Here is a 22,578-nt window from a genome sequence, read left to right on the forward strand (position 1 = left end):
AGCGATTGTTAAGTGAACCTGGTGGCCATTAAACAAACTTGGCTGTCTTTAAGCAAGTGAATTGTTCACTATGGGGTGGTCTTTGCCAGAAACTTGAAGTAAACGCTGGTTTCTAGGAAAACTGTCATAAATCATGATTATATGATGGCCAGGGTGCTGCAAATGGCTGTAAATGTGGCTGATTGCGGAGCACCCAAAATATGGTCATGTGGCCATGGGTGTGTGTGACATTGGAACTTTGGGTCATAGGTAGCTTTTGGGAGTGTCCATTGTAACATTGAACAGTCACTGAGTGACCATTCAAGGACTACCTGTACCATCAGTTTGTGTTAGAACTAGAACTTCAATGTCAACCAATACAGTGTTGTAGCACTGTTGCTAAAGCAGCCCATCCCAAAAGGAGCCAGTATGCTGTACTGAACCAGCTACGGTTTTCAGGTCTTCGAGCGGAAATGTAGATTCCTGACTTAGACGTTCTTGAATTACTTTCGAAGGCAGTTTCTTCAAACATATAAAATATTTTTGCAAAATACTGTCTTTTGCTTTCTAAAGAAATCACTATGGAAGAGGTATGGCATTATGAAATATTGGACTTGAAGAAGGCTTCTTACCACTACAGTTTAGGAATGGGTTTTCAATTGTTTACACGAGCCTTTAAAGATGGTGTTTACGTCTGTTTATTTTTTAAAAAAAATATTTATATTATATTTTTGTAAGCTACTATTTGGACTGAGTATCATACATTTATATTTCTTCTTAAATATTGCATAACTAGAAATCTATGAGCAGTGCTGGATGACCATGGCTATGTCACAAACTAGACTACCATTCTATAAAAATAGAAGCTGTGCTGTAGAATAATATCTGAGATTGTTTTCCTCTATGAAACCTGTGTCTCAACAAAGAAGAATCTGCATGTAATTTATGAAAAATATGGGAGTCTTCAAGGTGCTCAGTATTACAATGGTCATTCATTAATAATAATGGTATGGGGAATGATCTAGGACTACTCAATAAGTAAATAAATAAATGGCTGTATTTATTTTTATCATGCTGATTGTACCCAATAAAGAGTAACTCCAAACTTCTATGAAATTTCTGAAAATGGTATTAAAATGGTATTCTAGTAAAATTAAAATGATCAGTTTTACTGAAAGAGTTGATAACAATAACATATTTTTTATCATATCTCCAAGCACTATTGTTCTTTCTGGAACTGTATTGAAAATTGGCTGAACATGAATTTAGAAACAGTAATGTTTATTTTTTTTATGCCACTAGATGTCCATATTTAATAAGAATTGTATTTCCACTCTTGTGTTAACCAAAACTACAATCAGCTATCATTTTGAGTAGTCCTTACAGAAACATAATTATATGCTTTATCTTACAACCAAAGTTACAGGATAAAAAGTGCAAATAATGGGGAATACTGTAGGTAAAAATGTTGTATTATTGGACTTGGATTATAAACAACAATAATTATAGGAACAGTAACATTGAAGGAAAAAGTAGGGGCATGTTCTAGGAACAAAGAGTCATAAATTAGGGTCAAAACCATACTAGGGTATGAGATCATTGAACAATAATACAGAATAAAGAATAATCTAGGAGGCAAAAATACCTTGTTGCTTGAACAAAACTGAGCTAAAAAAATGAGCAACTTAATTCTTTTTTGTCTAACATGGGGGTCTCCAACCCCTGTCTGTGGACTGGTACCAGTCTGTGGCATGCCAAAAACTGGGCCGTGCAAACAAGCAAAGCCCCATCCATGGGATGCAGGCAGCACATGAAACCATGTCTCCTCTGATCTGTGGAAAAAATCTCCATGGAACCAGTCCCTGATGCCCAAAGGGTTGGAGACCACTGGTCTAACAAGTCTAATCAGTTTTTTCAACATTTGAAGTTACTTCACAGAAGAGCTGTGTATTGTATTATTTTACCCTATATGACCAAGCACACTTAGATCTAGCAGCAAAGTCAGTTATAAATTAACTGAATCCTCAAGGTTAAATCCTGCACTACATTTGCTTCCATATATCCTAATTAATGAAGACTGCACCCAAGTAATGTTGCTTGCTCAGCAGAGATATATCTTGTTTATGTCTCATGTTTATCCCTGGTTTACTGTATGAAGCTAAGTGCTGACAACCAATGATCTCCGTTTGTTTTGATAAACAGAGGCAACACCTAGAAAATGCTTTTAAAAATGAGGTAGCAGTTTCAGCACATTAAAAGCAAGCACCCTGACAAATAAATTGTGCAGAGGGTGACAAAGATGACACAGGTGGGTGTTGCCTTCAAAGTAACTTTGAATATATTATACTACTTTTCAATGTCATGATTTTCTCTTGGATACAGTTCTTAAAGCTCTGGAAATATTAATCGATCGGGACATTCAACTCATTTAAATGTAGTTCAGATACTATGCTTCCAAACATATACTAGTAGCGAACATCTCTCTTTGATTTTTTAATTTGTTTTTGAGGTACATACTCTAAAATACCCCCCAAAATAATAGTATTGTAACATTGATGTATTTTAATTCTCCTACGTGGCTGTTTGAAGTCATGTTATCTATTTGTTAGTCAACTCATTATTATTTGCTGAACTAGTGTCAGCCCTTCAACATAGGTTAGATCAGGGGGTTACAACATTACTTTATTATTGTAGGGTAATGTAATCTTGAAAACCTTCCAGAGTTTCCTTCTCCCCCATCACATACCAAATACAATCAAGTTGAGTTTAAGTTCCTTTCTGCCGCATAGCTCCCAGCGACCGGTAAGATCCCACAGAGTTAGTCTCCTCTGGGTCCCGTCAGCTAAATAATGCCAACTGGCGGGCCCGCGGGGGAGGGCCTTCTCTGTGGCTGCCCCAGCTCTCTGGAACCAATTACCTCCTGAGGTCCGGACCACCCCCACCCTATTGGCCTTCCGAAAAGCGGTGAAGACCTGGCTTTTGTGATCTGGTGAGATCCGGCCACGAATGGCATGAATGAGTTTTTAATGTTTTTAATTTTTTAATGTTTTTTTTTATAATGATTTTTAAAATATATTGTGAGCCACCCTGAGTCTTCGGAGAGGGGCGGCATATAAATTTAATTAATTAAATTAAATTAAATTAAATTAAATTAAATTCACACAAATAAAACATCTAAATATGCATCTAATTATTCAATAATATGAAATTACAAGATTTATAGAAGAAGTTAATATTTTGATTTTGACTATCGTATTATTAAGAAGTAGGCACCAAGGTATTTCAAATCCATCCTGCATTATGTTTCCTTTTATATCAGTTTATTTCTTCCAAAAACTGGTAGACAAATGATAGTTTAACCTGGACACTCATAAAACATCCCACTCAAGTAAGCTTTAGATTTACTTTAAGCTTAAGCAACCACATTATTCATTGGAGGTAATGTAGGTGAAACCTTTTTGCTCTTAGTAAATAAAGATTTTCTGACCTAATCAATTTTGGAAACTAGGATGCCTTCCCATATGGCGGACAAATCTGTTATTATGGAATAAGGCCCATTTAAGTTTGGTCTGTGGAAGAAAGATCTGCTTTCTATTGCCATTATTGAAGAACGATGCTGTGTCACAGCCTATTAACATATGAGAAACTTAACATGTTCTTCTCTATGAATTTTGAAAGCCTTATGGGAGTTGAGTATAATGGATAGCTCCATTTTCTAGCTGCTACAGTGACAGTATATAATTCAATTGGTTTTGTGGTCAGGAAGTGCAACAGTAGGAGCCTTACATCTGTATCTGTGGAGATGACTACAATTTATTCATAACTTCAGCTCACAAGCATGGATGATCAATCTTTTGTCAAGCTATGAGAAAGAAAAAGGACAGAAATCCTTAGTTTCTGATTGGTGTGAAGAAAAAGCCAACAATGAGTTAACTTCTCTTATCAGCCAGCAAGAGATAATTAGGTGAAAAATTTCAAATTAGAAATTTTTGGCCTATCCCTTTGGATGATGATGATGCTGTTTGCCTCTTTTGGCTCTGTAACTTCACCCTTAGTTTTCATTCCACTTTTAAATTCTTTATTCTACCTTTTATCTGCTATTCAACATATTCTGCTGCTCTAAAATTTATTAATTGATTCTTTCCTCCCCATTCTTCTGCTCCCCATGAGTCCTTTTTTCCTATTCTGATTTTTTTTCAAGCACATTCATTTATAACACGTGGTAGCTTTTGAATAACAGACTCCATTTAGTATAAATAATGATACTATATTGTCATTGATTTAAAATACTCCTATTTCTGCCTTCTGCGGAGTGTGAAGGCAGTGAACAAAATTAATAATAGATTATAAGAGGTTACAATTGCAGTCATAATACCTTAAAACATTAGTAAAGTTTTGTGACATTCATAGGTGCTATTCAGAAAGCATTACATTTCCTGTTCACATTTTTAAGCATTGTGCATTGTATGTCTGCCATATAGGAAAACCCTCATATGTACAAATATACCTTTCTTTAGTATTCTTTTATAAGTGTATTCTTAAGTTCTGTAACAGACTTGAATTGGCTATCTCTATTGATTAAACAGCCTGGGTTCAAGACCCAAAGGCCATGCAATGGGGTAAGTTCCTGTTACTTGCCCCAACTCCTGCCCACCTAGCAGTTGGAAAGCATGCAAATGTGAGTAGATAAACAGATACCACTTTGGTGGGAAGGTAACAGCATTCCTTGCACCTTGGCATTTAGTCATGCTGGCCACATGACCACATAAATGTCTTCAGACAACACTGGCTCCCTTGACTAAGAAACGGGGATGAGCCCCACCACCTAGAGTCGGATACAACTGGACAAAAGAAACCTTTACTTTTCCATTTATTTTACTGGCTAAACTATGCATCTTGTGTGAAATAGTTTTATTTTTCCATCTTTAATTCAGTATGACTGATTACTGCAAATGTTCATACATGAATTTGGGTATACGCTAAATAGTGACATACTTCGCTTTTCACAATCGTGGATGTATCCTCCTCAATTGTATCCACAGGTCATATAGACCAGCGCCCACCAACCCCCGGTCTGTGAACCGGTACTGGTCCGTGGCATGCCAGCAACCTCTCCGTGCAAACAAATGAAGCCCCATCTGCGGGATGCAGGCAGCATGCGAAGCCACATCCCCTCCGGTCCACGGAAAAACCTCTCTCCACGGAACTGGTCCCTGATGCTCAAAAGGTTGGGGACCACTGATATAGACCATCATTTTTTGCATGATGCCTAACTGTAAAGGGGTTTCATGTGATTTTAACTGATTCTCTACTTCCAGAGTTCAAGCATCTCCTCAAACCCCAGCCTAACACATGCTTTGTGATGATAAGTAGTTTGAAAATGGCTTCATCTAACTTTTTTTTGCTACCAGGTATCCAGTTAATCTTATAAGATTTTTAACACTCACCACCAGTACACACAAAACAATGCCACTGGGACTGGCATACCGTGACTCACCTTTGTAGCATGATTCCTTTACTCTTAAAATTTGTATTCTATCATATGCCTCTTATATGCATTTTTATCTTTCCCAAACTGGAACAGGGAAGCAAGTAAGTAGGAATATGGTTTGTTCATATAAAGGGAACGAATGAATTTGATTTGCAAAATGTCAGGAACAATAATGCTGGATGATGACAAAGATGATGACGTGTCTGTTAAACAAATTTACGTGTAAATGGGTCAAGAGGAAAGGGAAGATTGAGAATTTATGCTTAAATGGAACTGATGAGATCTTCAAGAAAAGAGAGGCAAGAGGTTCAAAGAATAAAATACAGTGTGTGAAGGAGTGGATAGATGTGGTAGAAGTAAGGATGGCTTGAAAGGATATGGAGCAATATATTGATTGATGTTCAATTACATGTGATTCTATCTTCTTTTATTATCTGGTTCTTTCTATTTCGTTAGCTTATTATTGCTTATTCCCTTTCTGCCATTTTCATAATATTGCTTTCCCTGAAAGTGAGTAATGCTTCCCTCTTGTCTTTTCATGTGGGAAGCTTGAAGGAAGAAAGTCAGTGGGTTAGCTGGCAGGGAAGGTTGCAAGTTGCTTGGCTAAGTCTTTACCCCTCAGTCTCCCTGCACTTGTACTGTGCTAGCCAGTTTTGCACTCTAGTACATCCTCTCCAACCTATGTTGCACCCCTGTATATCCTCCCTAACATGCAGTCTTGCATACCATCTCCGATCTGTGCTGTACTCTCACACATCCTCTCTGATCCTCACTGCACCTGTACCCCTTGGTCTCCGCCCCGTGGCAGCCGCCACTACTGCATTTCTCACACATCCCTTGCTCTCTTTCCCCATTTGGCAGCAGGCAAAATTCTTGCCTTATAATGCAATATTTCATCCAATTGAAGATTATAACCAAACAGTCACGAGAGTTTTAGTACTAATAGAATAACAGAATTGGAAGGCACTTTGGAGGTCTTCTAGTCCAACCCCCTGCTCAGGCAGGAAGCCCTATACCATTTTAGACAAATGGTTGTCCAGTTTTCTGCCAAAAGCCTCTACTGTTGGAGCACCCACAACTTCTGGAGACAAGTTGTTCCACTGATTAATTGTTCGGTTGGGAAATTTCTGCTTAGTTCTCAGTTGTTTCTTTCCTTGAGTTTACTAGTTACTCCTTACTAGTTTTAAGTTTAAGTTAACCTTGCCCCTGTTTATAAATGAGGACTAGTAAGAAGAAACTAGATTTTTTTTTTTTGTATGAGTTGATGTAGAGAAAAAGGTTCATGGCAAAGGTGAACAGTAGGGTTCTGTTCCACAACAGTGAATATAGGTGTCATCTAGCATTAAGAAAGCACTCATTTTCAACGCTTCAATGATCCGAAATGTCAAAAAGCTGACTTGAAGAATAGACTGGTAGACTATGGTGTTGATCTACAATTTAGATGGTTCATGGAGGGACCCTCGAAACCCAAATGGTGGGAGGAATGTGGTCAGTAATATCTGCTGAGGTGGTTACAGCATCAGTGCCGTCTGGGAAATAGTTCTGTATTAACTCTTTGCTAGAGTGATGACCTGATACCTAAGCTGTTTTTTAAAAAAGCTAAAAAGAAAAAGAAAATGATAGAAAGAAAGAAAATTTGCATTTTTTTTTTCTGAAGAATTTTAGACCCAGAGAGATGAATTAAGTCTTCCTGGTAACTTGTTTACATAGTCCTGCATTAATTCCCAGGAGAACATCTGTATTTGCTTTATCATAAATTTACTCATCAAAGAATAACCCTAGTTATCTTGTCATAGAAGGGGTAGTTCTCTGCTGTTTCAGATAAATTCTCTTGACTCCTAGAGGAAACCGTATGCAAAGGTTTTTGCACCTACTTTGTGGCAATAACTGGGCCACAAATCAATAAGATAAATAGTTGTCCAATAAATATTCAATATATATTCAATATTCTTGACACATATGACACATGTGAACCTGCAGGTTAGTGTTTACACTGCAATACAAGTAATTACTCTCAGTACTGTAGGATTGCAGACAATTATCAATTTAATTAATTTATATAGGTCATGGACTTCATGAAAGTTTTGATACAAATCTTTTGTACACCTCCAGACATGTTTCAATTAACTACCATATCTACTGGCCTATGCAATATTAGTAAATCAGTACTAGTACAGGGTAATTATTACACAGTGTAATATATGATTATAGAAATAAGCTGACATGTATGTTGAGTAGAAATTACATATTTAACAGGCCATATCCAGTACAATTCATGCCATCTGGGCTAGTGCAAATTCCATATGAGGTTTAATCTTTTGCCTTAATTTTTCTTCTAATATGGAGGAAAGGGATTTGCATACGTTCAGAGAGAATGTTATAGCAGCCATTAAATTTCTGTCCTTCATCTTTAATGTTGCATAATCACTTTTCTCACCCCCACCATTATTCATATTTAGCATAAGAGCTATCTGGAGAATACCTACAAAATATCACTTGCACAAGGCCAGTGTTTTACTCTACATTAAAGGTCTCCAAGCGTTTCTTTTATGGACTTAACCTAGAGTGACTTAGAGTAAAACGTGATTTCGGAAGTGCTTTGTGGAAAGCACTGCTTTCTTGAAAACTCAGCAGCTTTAATCATATCTTCCTTGCACAGATTGTTGTGAATACTCCATTGAGTCCTATTAACCTAAATGTTTTCCTTATCCAACATTTATAGCGTACGATTCTAGAAAACAAACTCTCTTTGTTGAATTTGCCTTCTAAATTAATGGCACAAGAAAACTTACAAGCATACTTCATCCTTTGGGGGAGACATACTTTATTGGTTTCCAAGACTTCAGTATATAAAAAAAAGTGGAACAATTACCTAAAGCAAATTGGAATATTTTCTTAATGCTTTTTTAACATTCACATTTGATGGTTGTAATATTAAAAAAATAAATTAAAGTTAACTATACATTTGGGACATATCACAGAGAGAACCTACAAATCAGATGATATGTGATACAGCATACTATATATTATAGTGTGTTTTGAGCAAAATCTTTGTGCAAGTTTAACAATGACAGTTATCAATAAATATTAATTTTGCTTACTTATACCAAGATTTCAACATTTATACCCTATGAAACAGAAAAAGAGAATCACCAAAAATTCACCTTGTATTTTGAACTTTCTGAAGTGAAAAGAAATTTGAACAAAAAGAATGTTATTTTGGCAGACCAAGAATCAAAATCTCTTTTTTTCTATTTGTTTGTTTGTTTTTACCATTGCCTTGTTTCGGGAATTACAGATTTGTGTATATAATATAATATATATATAATGCATTTATCATTCAATGTGCATTTGTATGTATATATTTACAAGCAAAATGTAAATAGCAATGAATCAGTCTGATAGTTATTTTGCCCTCTCTCTATAGAGGAAGTGTAACATTAACTATCATGGGGACAGGGGTGAGATTCAGCCAGTTCGGGCCAACCGGTAGTTGTGATCTGCAGATGCCCCCCCCCCCCCGGTGCTATGCCATCCTATTTAACTGTGTTTTTAAAGCTGCACGGATGTATGCAAGCATGTGCGTGAGCAAAGCGCATGCACAGAATGCCATACATGCTCACATTTTCGGTCCTGGGGCGAACCGGTTGTTAATTCATGTGCTGCCCACCTCTGCATGGGGTAAACTGGGCGGGGGGATAGGGGCTCATGTTCGTGTTCTGGGATTTACTACCAAGCAACTGATGTCCTTAGTTTCCCTAAAACACCAATTTGATGAAGCATATTCAGGGTGATTGAGACACCCCAAGTTTTATTCAAGTGATATGTCTCATAATTTGCCATGCAGCATTAAAAAATATTTTCACCTCCTGTATTAATTATTGGAGAGGGCACATCTATCAGTTAACTGCAGCCATCATCACCTGAGGAATTGATAAATTTATGGCCATGTTCAGTGTAGAAACAGTGCAACCAGATTGGAATGCAGACAGTATATGAAAGAGATTTTACTGAATTAGAGGTGGAATCCTAAAGATGTGGCTGTAGTTTTTTCAATTTAGTTTATATGGCAATGAATTGAAATAAAATCAGAGTGGCTTATAACAAAACAAAATAAAATCAATAAAGCCATTAGGATATCGGCAGATCAAAATAAATTACAATAAATACATTAATGCATTAACTGAGAATCAGTGTGGTGTAATGGTTAAGGCACCAGGCTGGAAACTGGGAGATTGAGTTCTATTTTTACAGTAATTTTATTAAAGATTATAATTGCAACAGTAAATACAAACTAAAAAACGAAGAGTAAAAAGAAAGAGTAGATGGTACTGAAAAGAAAAAAATAGAGAAATAGAAAATAACAATAAGTGAGAATCAAGAAAAGAAACATAAAGAGGTGACTTCTCACCCTTTATTACAAGTATTTAGTAATTTATCACCTTCTCCTAAAATATAACAAATGATCTCTTCTTCATGTATCCCATCTCTTATCTATAAACAAATCCATAAAGCATTGTTAATTCAGTCCTTGTGTCTGCTAAAGTCCATTAACAGTGACCATAAATAATATCTATTTTAACCTCAATCAAATAAATCAACTTTACATTCCTTCCTTAATTTCCATTACTCCATTCAAATAATGTTTCAGAAGTTGCTTTATTTTTATTTTATTTTTCCATTGTCCCTTCTCACAAGATTCTTCAGTATTTTAACAAGCCTCTTTTGTAAATCCAGTGTAAGAAAATTATCCAGGTCATCTACATATGCAGAGCTGATATGAAGAACTCATATATGTGTCTACACAATATGAAGTCAAATGGGAACCATTTGAATGTTCATTTCCATATGTATATTGAAATATGTATATTGAAATATGGAAATATAATTTACATTAATGAAGATATACTGTCATGTATTACCAAGTTATTTCTGAGATTAATATTTTTGCTTTGGGATTCCAAGAAAAGGATATTTTTGCATTCTTTATGTTGGACATTATGGGAAGGAAGGAAGCCTTAGAACTACTTGGTTTGCATAGTTCTCTATTGTAATTGAAAGTGCATTAATATAAAAGTGAACTGATAACACAGTGCAAAAGGCAGAATGTCCACAGAAGAGGCAAAGAGTATTAGAAAGGCAAAAGCAGCATTTTGGCATTATGTTGCAAGACCTGATGGAAACAGCGAGAGGCTGCATACTAAAAAAATGGATGCTTTTTAGTATTGTTAGCAAGTTTTGAATGATCACAAGAGCAGTTAGAGCAAGCAGAATCAAACTAAAGTTATGTGGTGCATTACATTTAATGTATCATGGATTTTTGATGGCAAAATCCTACTTTTATGCAAAGATGATTAACACATGAAGCAAAGCTCAAAGTGTTTTTTATTCAACAACCTTAGTTGAGGAAAAATTGGTTACCTATATTATAGCCATATAGGTAGTAACTCATGGTTAATTGTCATTAGTTGCTTCCTTTTTCACAATGTCACAATGAGATACAACTTTCTCCCAATAATTTTTCATTCCCTCTCCAGCAGCAATGTAGTGACATGGTATTCTCAGTATCTCCTGTAAATCCTACCTCACTGGTCTTTCCACCCTTAAACATGGAAGTCCATAGTCCTTTCATCTCATTACTTTACCACTCAAATCTTTCATATAACTAACGACATAAATTCAAGCCTATGCTATCTTAAATTCTTCTTTAAGATGTCACGACTAGGAATTTCCAATATATTTTAGTGATTTAAAAAAAACACAGTTAATTCTTAGCTGGCATTAATAATAAAATGTATCATATTGCATCACATGTATTACATGTATAAAACATACCTTGTCATATCTTATGTATTACATATATACCGGTATGTATAGGTGAAGTATAAATTGTTATAAAATAAACAACTGCATCAAAAGGGGGAAAAAAAACAACCCTTAAATATCACCTGTTTAATTTAGATAAAAGTCCTTTGTTTTTGCAACCCTTGATTGTAGATTATATATAAACATTCTGTTTTTACCTAAAAGTACTAGCAAAATGATTGGCAATTTAATTGTACAAGATCCACGTATCTCTTGTAACAAAATTTGGACAAATGCTTCATTTTGCAAAGAATCATTTTGCAGTTCCCTTTGACTGTAGTAAAAAGGTACTTGGTGAGGTTTTACCGCAAAGATATCCACTTTAAATTACCCATTGTTCATGTTCTGGGCTTGTTTGCCCTGTAGCAGTGGTTGACATTTCATAGAGATTGAACCTGTATAGGGCCAGAATATATATATAATTATAAGAATCACCTTTTCTTGATTTTCCCATTATGTACCAATCATGGGAAAGGCAAGTATTTCTTAGGTGCTTTGCTACAGTAAGAAAAAAAAAAGTTTATTTACTGACCTGTAATTAGAATGTGGCATTTTGGTAAATTAATTGAAGACAGCTTTTGTATAATTTGGTACTCAACAGGTGCTGCAAGATGTGGTAATGCAAGTCTTTGATCACATAATCAGCAGGATATAATAACTGAAGCCCTCCCAGTATGACCCCCAAATAAATTTTCAAAATTTAAATATGCTAAAACAGGCTTTTATTAGGGATTATAACAATATAATTATTTGTTTATATTTAACAATACAATATATTTATTATAATTATAATTTGTTATAAACAATATTTTAAATATGAAGTCAGAATTACTTTACCACTTTTGTCATCTCCCCAATTAATGTAAACTCCAGGTCACATTTTGACCCAATTTATATACAGTAAAGGGTGCCCGAGAACCGCTAAATTTATTAATTTTTCCAGGCTTTGCATTAAACATAAAGGGGCAGGCAATAATCATTATGATGTCAATCACTCTTTCTCAAACCAGCTCATCTCATAGGATGATTGTTGTGAAGCAGGAGTATTAGGTAGGTTTTTCAACTGTGTGTGTGTGTGCGTAAGAAACATCATGAACACTTACCCACTTAGGACCAAAGAATAAAAGAAATATACTAGGTTTTTTTAATTATTAAGCAGTGGCATCTTACAGGACCAAGATGTGCCTTCTTTGTTGTGGCTCCTATCTTGTGAAGCAGCATCACCTCTCCCTTAAATTGGCATGGCCCTGATCCTGTTGCCTTTTCAGAATTTTCCTTTGAATATAGTTTGGGTTGTTAGGTGAGAAACAATATCCTGCCTCAAAATAATACTGTCTTGATTCTATTTGGCATGGTATGATAAGAGTAGTGAAAAACTCTGGAGGCTTTCAAAATTCTGTTATTGCACTCTTCAGCAAAAGTTGCATTTCTGTAAAATACTTGCATTGTCTGTTTCTTGACCTCAGCAGGAAGAGACGCTTAACCTGATGATGATTCTTTCTTCCATTTTTTTCTGCAACACCACTAACCAGGGAGTTCAGTAGCTTCATACAGTTCTCTGTAATTCCTCTTTTGATTAGGTTAGTGGGTTTTCATTACTCTGGCCACCTCTAGTCTATAACCTAATTAAGCACATTGTGCAGAGATTAAGTCTAGGTAAAAAAAAAAAACATTACAGCACAATTATTACTAGTCATAGGGAGGGAGAAGATAGTTTAGGTAGGTACAATCATACCAACAGAATAAGGGAACTTTCTGTTTAATTGAGCAAAATTACTCCTGCTTAAAGAAAGCCTCTTAATGATTGTGCCATTTACTCTAAAGGATTCATGAGAAATTTGTGGAACTCAGTTGGGTTAATATGCAAATCTATTGGATTTTGAAGCTTGAATGTTGTGTTGCACTTTTAATCTCCAACGGGGTCAAGGTATTTAAATTGCATATAATCCTATGCTTTTGATCTAAAATAATGTTCAGAAGTAGCTCCTGTGGAAATAGGTTTGTTCATGAATATCTGCAGCTATGATGTTGCCGAGATAATAACTTATTTGTCTTTTCCTAACCTATAAACATTTCTGACATCGGTTGAGGTTTTACTGCTTACGTCAGTGAATTGTTCAGTCTCAACTATTTTGAGCCCCACGGAGAAAAGGTGATTGTAAATATAATAAATACAAGCAGTGAGGTGTATTTTGCTAAGATCACCGCTTATTGTCACCGCGTACAGTCGTCACATGCTGACCTTTGTTACTGTGAGTTTCATCTTGCAGTTTGAGAGAAAGAAAGTCTACTTGCTCAATGAAATACTTTTTTTTTTTTGTGGTTCTCTTTCTTTTTGCACCTCAGAATTTGATAGACACCTACCACAAAAAAAGAACAATTTGTTCATACCCTGCAGATAATATTTCACAAAGGAAGAAGTTATTCTTGGTAGTGCCTGAGAATGTCTTGCAGGCATATAATGCTGTAGCATTGTTGAGACCAAGTGTGGGTCTTTGCATGGCCTGGTTTGGACAGTAGCGCCTAGACTTCCTAGGTAGTTCTGCTGGTAACTTTCCCTCAAAGAAGTCTATTGCAAATGTAGAAAACATATATCAGCCTGTTTATGGATAATTTAGGTAAAGTTTATATTTTCTAAAAAAAAAAAAAAACCAATATACATGAGATATTACATTCTGATAATAACATAAGGGATTGCGGTAATGATGTGAACTGTTTTCATTTTATGTTACTCTAGAATGCTAACTCTCATAACTTGTTTCTTTGTCACAATCTGTATAGTTTGATGATAAACCTCATGTATGAAGAAAATATGAATTTATCTTTCTGCATTTCCTTTTTTATTTTTAGGACCAGGGACTTACAGCCCAGTAGTTGACCAGCCTACTACTGGAGCAAAATTGTCTTCTGGAATGACAGTCTGGGTTTCTCAAGAACCACGTTTTAAAGATGCAAAAGTCAGCAGTCCTGGGCCTGCTTCATATGAGGTGGGTTGACAACACAATGTTATTTGGCAAATGGTTAAACCTGGTCATCCCTTCTAATTATGTACATAATAACCTGCAATACTGGTGTCATTTTGAGACCTAACATCAGGAAAGCAAAAGGTTGGATTTTTTTTTTCAAGACAGGAATATGGCAACCAAAGAATGTTGTATCTATTACAATGTCAAGTTTGTGCTATAACAGCAGGTCTTTCGAGGGAGTTTGCAGGCTTGGTTAGAAGCATTTGGTCCATGGAGGAAGTGTACAGTTAGTTAAAGGGCTACATATAGGGTTTTATGTTGTTCATGAGATGTTGATAAAAGACGTAGCCTAGAGATCATTATGAAAATGATATGATTGAACATGTTAAAATATGGCTTAAGTGCCTTTTGATTGAGATGAATTGGCTAGAGTAGCTATTTTAATTTGGTGTTGCAGATATGAACGTGCCTTAACTTAAACTTTTTCCCAAAAGGTTAGATCAGCGTTGGCGAACCTTTTTGGCACTAAGTGCCGAAACGGGAGCGTTCGCGTATCTGCAGGGAGGAGGGGGGAGGGAGAAGCACCAGAAACCAGAAGAGCAGCTTCCCGATGCATGGGAGTGTTGGAAACCGGAAGAGCAGTTTCAGCTGAGCTTCTGGTTTCCGGCATGCGCGCCGATCACCTGGTCTTCCGGTTTCTGGCATGCATGTGTGCACGAAGACCATGTGTGCCAAAACCCAGAAGAGCAATGTGCAACAGTTGGTGTGCCCGGAGAGATGGTTCTGCATGCCAGTTCCAGCACGCGTGCCATAAGCTCGCCATCACAGGGTTAGATGATTTCCAAAACTGTCACATAAAGGACCCTAATTTGTAGAATTTTTGATGTTATAAATGTGTGGCATTTTCTGCATAGTGAAGCTAGTCAAATATTATTCTATTTCCAAAGACATTTATTCTTTTGCAGTTAAACTGTGTAAAATGAAATATAGGTTTTGCATTCTGGAGCCCAAGTTATCTTACTTAGATCTACTTGTTACATGTATAGTTTAATCTTGTATGGTATAACCTTTATTGTGAGCCACTAAAGAATTTGGTAAAGAAGTAGGATACGAATTTATGTATTGGTAAAGATTTATTAAGTAGCCAGGGAGCCTTTATCCACCAGTTGTGATCCTACCTGCGATAACACATGCCCCATCACTATTTACTTAATCACTATTTGCTTTTATCACTGCAATATGCATCGTCTTTGAAAGCTATTTGGAAATTTTAAGTAGCCCAGACCACAGTAACCTAGCTGTGTTTGGGCATCCATCATCAGGAATATAGTATATCTGTGTTTTAGCCTCTGCACTTGGTTACTATTAGCTTCAAAGTGAAGCGTTGGCTTAGATTTTTAAATATCTTTGGCCTCAGAGTGCTTGCAGAAATGTCTTCTCTGTTTAGCTATGTCTCCCCCCCTCTCCCCCGCAAGTTAGCACTCCTTGGAGAACCACATATGCCCCCTCCACATTTTTGTAAGAAAAGGCATGACTACACATTGGAATGCCATTTCTCCAAAATTTGATATGTTCTGACTCAACTGGGGTTTCTACAAGCTAAAAAAGAGAGTTATTTCAGGTAGTCAGTGATGGGATCAGCTGCCTGCCATCATACTGACTAATGCCTGTTAATTCATTAATAAATACCCCCCCTCCCCACACTCAATCCATAAGAACAGATAAAAGCTGAAACCACATGGACAATGTGGAATAAAATGATTTAAAAATGCCAGAAATCAAACAAAATAGAACCCAAAAGTACAACAGTATATTGACTCCAGGAAGTAAGGCCATATTTCCCCAGAAACCTAGCACAGAGGGCATTATTCTTATCTCTGGAAGATGCTATTAATTTTTCTAATCCAAAATGTGAGATGCTAATATGGCTATAACTGGTAAATGCCTTTAAATGCTTTTTCATGCATGATAGATTAAATAGTACAGAAAGTATAAGCACCAAACCCCTCGTATTATGTATATTTGTGGTTTTCAGCTTCTGAAATATTCTTTCTCTTGCAAAGTCTTTGTGGCTATTTGCATGTATAATTGCCCAGAAGTAGGCCAAAACTATCCTGATCAAGGAAATCTTGGAAAAATAGCACCAACTGATTCTTTTTTTCCTGGCTATGATTCCAGGCTACCAGAAATGTATTTCCATGCAACTCTTCTTCAATTATATTTGGAAGTTTTCATTATTACAGCTGGCTCTAGGCTAGATAGGAGGTTAATGATATGCTTTCAGAAGACAATGAAATGTTCCATGTATATATTTTATGTGCTTTTTTGTTCTAAAATGCTGTCAGTTTTAATCTGAAAGATAGTCAATATTCTTATTATATCAGTGCTGTTATATGGACCCTTATGAATGGAGTAATCCTCCTTAGCCATCCTGGCATGGCTATGAATGAATGTTCCTACGTTTCTTTTAGACAGAGAGAAGAGAAAAGGAAAGATGAGTGATTTATCCTATACTAGCTAAAATATAGGCATTTATTTAAATAAATTGAATAAAACATTTACTGAATTTTGTTACATTGAAATATAGGCCTAGTTCATACTGTCAATGAAAAATGTGAATAATAGTTCGTATTGCCAAATGTATTCTACCTTTCTGATCTTTTCCAATGTCACTAATATCAAGTATAGCAGAGTGTCTTTTTCACTTAATAAAGACACTTCCAGGTAAATTCATCCAGAGTCATGTTTTTAAAATTAATACACTTCAATTGCTCTGTATGAATACTATTCTGGCAATATCTCTTGAAAGGCACTGCAGGTCATAGCAATATGCACTAACCTCCTCTTCATTTATTTTAGTCAAAAGGCCTAATGCAAAACATTATGTAAAAAACCAATTCCAGAGCTGGTCTAAAATGGAACAAATGTAATCCTTTCTTTAAATCATCTTTAAATCAACCCACAAAAATACAACTCTGCAGATGAACGGATAAATCTATACAACAAACAAGCAAGAAGACATGCATAATAATTTTCTTTATTAGAAAACTCTGTCCAGAGTTTTTCACCAAAGACTTAACTTGTTTAGTGTAACCTTCCCTAGTTGATGTCCATATAGATACTAATGGATAAACTAGAATTCTTAGAATAACCAGCCTACACATGGCTATCCAAGCAGTATAGACAGTATCTAAATCATATGCAAACAAACAAAACTGGTTTTCATCTTATATCTTATTTATTGCTTATTTTATACTTAGCCATATCATTTATTGCTTCTTTTATACCCAGCCATTCATCTTGAAAGTGTTGCAGATTATTAAATTAAAAACTAGAAAGGAATCCTCTTCCCTCAGAACTATATAAAGAGGTTGAAGAAATATATATGTTGATATATATGTAAATATAAATATATAAATTATATATTTATAATTATATAAATTATAAAGATATTATATAAAGATATAAATATATATGTTATATATGTTGAAGAAACGAGAGGAGTAGAGTGGGAAAATACACCAATTCTTGAAGTGTTACCAGTCGTATAATAACTAGCTGTGATTACATGGTTTGCTCAGTGAGACCGAGTCACATCATCAGTCAATAGTAGTTGTTCCCCATTGAATAATTAATCTTGATTGCCTTAGTCAGACCCCCAAGCTTTAAGTCAATATTTTATTATGTCACATGAATTGTCACATCTCTAATCGGGGGCTTTGGGATTAAAGTAATAGTTAAATATTCAATGGGCTATAAATACTAGAGATGGAAAGCAAGTGACTTACAGACGGGTATCCACATACCATTTAAAATAATAGCAATAATAATAATTACACACACACACACACACACACACACACACACACACACACACCTATTAGGCTGTTTGTTTTGGGGTATGCAAGATGTAAAGCAGAGAGTAAAACATTGTAAACCTAACAAAAATTGGGTAGACATTATCATTAAGTTCACACCAGTACCATTCACTGTATCTTTCCAATTTTTTCTATTACATCCTTATGTTCACAAATCCATATTCTGCCCTCTACATTGCATGGTCTCCTTTTAATCTCCTTTCAATTTCAGCATCTTAAATCTAAGCACTTTTTGAAAAACATCCAGCAGCATAATTTATATTTTATTTTTCCCCAAATGTATTTACTGCAATGGTTAATTTATATACTGTACTTACAAATTAGTCTATCATTTAAAACAATTTCTATCTATTAGCCATTTTTACAACAGTTCTGTCATGTTGACTGACTGTCACCTCTTAATTTTGACAATATAAAAGTTGATGTCTTTTAATATTCTGAAAGATCAACATGACTGTTCTTTAATGAACATTTTTTATGAAACATCTTTCTGCTGTTGGAAAATATATTTTTAATTAGGTCTTTGGCTTAACATAGGCTATAATATGAAAACCTGGAAAATTTGACTGAAATGAAATAATTCTGTAGAGGGATATTTTTTCATTTGGAAAGTGTTACTACTTACAGAAAATAGTAATAGCACTTAGACTTATATACCGCTTTACAATGCTTTATAGCCCTCTCTAAGTGGTTTACAGAGTCAGCCTATTGCCCTCAACAATCTGGCTCCTCATTTTACCCACCTTGGAAGGATGGAAGGCTGAGTCAACCTTGAGCCTGGTGAGATTTGAACTGCCAAATTGCAGTCAGCAGAAGTAGCCTGCAGTACTGCACTCTAACCACTGTACCACCAAGGTTTATTGTTATAGGCAATATATTTGAGCTTTTGTTTATTAATTTATCTAATATTTATTCTTAAAACTGATCCAGAAGGAACGTGGGTATTTATTATGTTACATTATATACTACCAGACATAGATCTGTTGAAAAGATAATATTTAAATGTACTTAAATGCTTGAATTGTCAGTATGGTTAGCCATAAGGAAAATTAAGGACGTAGAATTCTAAGCAATGTTCTGCTAATTTATTTATTAAACAAATTTATAAAGCCACCCAACTCACACTCAGGTGGTTTCGGGTGGCTTACAATGTTAATGTACACAATGTAATGTACACTAATGTTACACTAACTTTACAGTAAAACTAATGTAACCTTCCTCATGTACAGCCACACATTTTCATAGTAGAAACTTAATGTGTATTCAGATGATTTAAAAAAAAACGTATCCTTTCTCTTTAATCCTCCATATATATAGTGCCTCTGTGGTGCACCAGTAGTCTTAAACCTGATTTGCTCATTTGCCTTTCATAATCTGTGTGATGGATTACTGTCTGAGAAGACAAATGAGGACAAAGAAATTGGGATTCTGTAGTTGAATGGGCCAGAGCATCTCAGCAAATTTATGTTATGCACTAAATTGCTTGCCAGTTCTCCCATGAACTGCATACACTCCTTTCAGTATACTTCAGATCTTTGAAATGCAGTGACTTTGGTGATCAAAACATAGAGGTCCGTGAACAAATGAATCAGAATTACATCATTGAAAGACTGTAAAATATGCTTTAATGGAATGTACAGAGCTTTCTACATCATCCAAACTGCATATGCTGGTGAGATGTTAGCTTCTGATTTTTTTTTTTTTTTGAGAAAGAGAATAAATTATTAATTCATTTTTCTGGGTGACTCTAATGGCATTCTTCCCCTGACCATTGTTTGCCAAAATGTTGTGGATTTTAGATTAATTGTCAATGAAGCTTCGAAAATAAACCTATCATGATGCTATAAAGACTTAAACCATGAGTTAGTGCTATGTTGATATGCTGAAAGGAAAATCAGCTGAGGCTTCAAATCTCAATTGCTGTTTGTTACAGCTACCACTCCAGCTTATTGCTCAAGTGATAATTTTATTATACAGATAAATAATTTGTCCACAGCCATGCAACATGAATCAAAGAACTATGCTTCTACAATGAGCAGCTGTGATATTGGGCAGAAACCTGTGGGTTTAGATCTACATTAGCAGTCTCTTGCCTTATAATGTACTGTAGACTGTGCTTTGCAAGTGTGATGAAGCCTGGCCTGATAACTTCCTGCAAGTGTGATGAAGCCTGGTAACTTCCTGTTCCCGTTCATGTAAGAGGCACTTCTGGGTTGAAAGAATTAGCCAGTGACATCACCTTTGCCCGGGGGATGCCAGTGGGGGCTTATTTCATGTTCCTCACAAGGAGCTGGAACAAATGATGGGAGCTCACCCTGCCACATACCAGCACATGGGTCTTGAACTTGCTAACCTCCAGCCCAGCTTTCTAACCACACGAGCCACTGTGCTTCTCTGATTGTAACTGAGACTTTTAAACATAGTTTTGATTTTCTTTCACAGCAGGAGTCAAAGAATGAAAAAAAATATGGCTTGCTAGATACTGTACTTTAAAGCAAATAGACAAAGGCTAAAATGTTACCAAATAACTATTTTCATTGTCAGAAGCAAAGGGAATTGAATTAACAGGTAATCTTTGCAGCGTTTTGGAAAAAAAATAGGAAGAAAGGAGATGGTTTTGATGGATTGATCGTGCCCCATCAAGTTGTCATTATGTATCTGAACTGGATCACTTCTTATTACACAAAGACCTAATTCTGATTTATCATATTTATTTTGCCACCCATCACATGACTCTGGGAAATATACAAACAAGCCATAAAAAAGAAAGGAAAGGCCCACCTCCTTGTTCTATCAGATACAACTCCTTAGCAGATGGGACCCACAGTATACCTCTTTAGGTATACTGATGGGATTGGCAGATGTAATCAGCAAGAGGTGATCTCTCAGATAGCATGGCTCCAGACCATGAAGTTGGCAATACACCAAATTGTCAACTGATGCTGCTCGTGGAGAGGTGTAGCACATGCTGCTCCAGGGGCACACATAACTGACCATGGTGCTGCATTCTGTACCAGCTGAAGCCTGTAGATACTATTCAAGGGCAGCCCCTGATAGAGACTGCTTGGGAGGTGACGAGGGCATGAGTGAGTGTGAGCAGAACATACCAATCCAGGAATAGGTCCCATTGATCTATGCTGTGCAAAGGCCCTTTGAGCCACAACTACCGCCTCCTCTTTGAGCAGGAGTCCCAAATCTAAGAGAACTCCCAAGTTGTGCATCAGGTTTGTTTGGGGCAGTGCAAACCCCAGCCAGTACCAAAGATGGCATAGCCCAAGAACCTGCATGCCCCAAACCCAACTCAGTCTTGCCAGGATTCAGTTGAAACCTGTTGTTCCCTCCTATCTCCAGGCACCAGGATAAGGCATCCACAACATTGGATGGCCATGGCCATTGATGTAATATTGAGTACCATTAGCATAATGATGATACCTTCATATAGATGTTAAAAAGAAGCAGAGAGAGCACTGAACCTTGTGTGTCTGGGCCGAAGGGTTGACTAATATCAGCCCCAGAGAAACCCCAGGACAAATACAGTGTCACCCCACCCCACCTGCAGAGCCAGTCCAGAAGATACTACGGTTAGTGAAGCCATGAAAAGGCTGCTGAAAAGCCAGGCAGACCTAGAATGGATGCCCAAGCCCCATCCTGCTCCCATCAGAAATAATTTAAAAGCATAATCAATGCTATTTCTGTCCCATACCCAGCCTGAATCATGATTGAAAGGGGTCCAGATCATATGCTTCATCAGGGTTTTTTGAGGCTGTTGCACAACCAGCTTCTCTAACACCTTCCCTAAAAGGGCTGGGTAGATAATAGACAAAGTTAGTTTGATGATCCACTTTGTTTCTTGGGTGTCCACAGTACTCTCAGAATCTTCTCCAACACCATAGTTCAAAAATGTCAATATTCTATCCCCTTCTGTTTCTTCTAAGTCCAACTTTTATTTCCATAGATTGTTACAAGGAATACCATGGCTTTGATCTTGGTAAACATAGAGCCATCACAGCATTTGAATATATTATCCAAGGACTTAATGGCTGCTGGGCCAAGGAATAAGTCTGGCATGATTCTTGACTGCTTTTTTCTTTGCTATTGATAGTTGATTTTAGGATCAAATACCGTATTTTTCGGAGTATAAGACGCACCTACCTTTTTTGGTTGTTGTTTTTTTTAAAGGTTTTTTTTATTTTTTAGACAAACACACATACAAACATACAATGTATTTTCTTTGAACAGAGTATTTGGCTGGTTCACAAATTTAAACAGTGCTTAGTCATTTCAATTAAATTTACAATTTCTATATTTCCTTTTTGCCATATTTATTCCTCATCTATTTTTTAAAAAAAACAATATTACCCTTCATCCTCATCTCTAATCTTAATCAAATTCAATTTTT

At 36.1% G+C, this 22,578-nt stretch overlaps 1 protein-coding gene across 1 annotated transcript in view; it reads left to right on the top strand.

Moving 5' to 3' along the window:
- Positions 1–22,578, top strand: part of STPG2 (sperm tail PG-rich repeat containing 2) — a 196,667-nt gene that overhangs the window by 97,314 nt on the left and 76,775 nt on the right. The window contains exon 12 of the mRNA XM_070949093.1: positions 14,186–14,322. Coding sequence (XP_070805194.1) covers positions 14,186–14,322 — 137 coding nt within the window. The remainder of the gene's footprint in view (positions 1–14,185; positions 14,323–22,578) is intronic.

The sequence above is a fragment of the Pituophis catenifer genome, unplaced genomic scaffold (assembly GCF_029215685.1).
Source record: "Pituophis catenifer annectens isolate HBS135680 unplaced genomic scaffold, rPitCat1.0.hap2 SCAF_8, whole genome shotgun sequence".
Taxonomy (NCBI): domain Eukaryota; kingdom Metazoa; phylum Chordata; class Lepidosauria; order Squamata; family Colubridae; genus Pituophis; species Pituophis catenifer.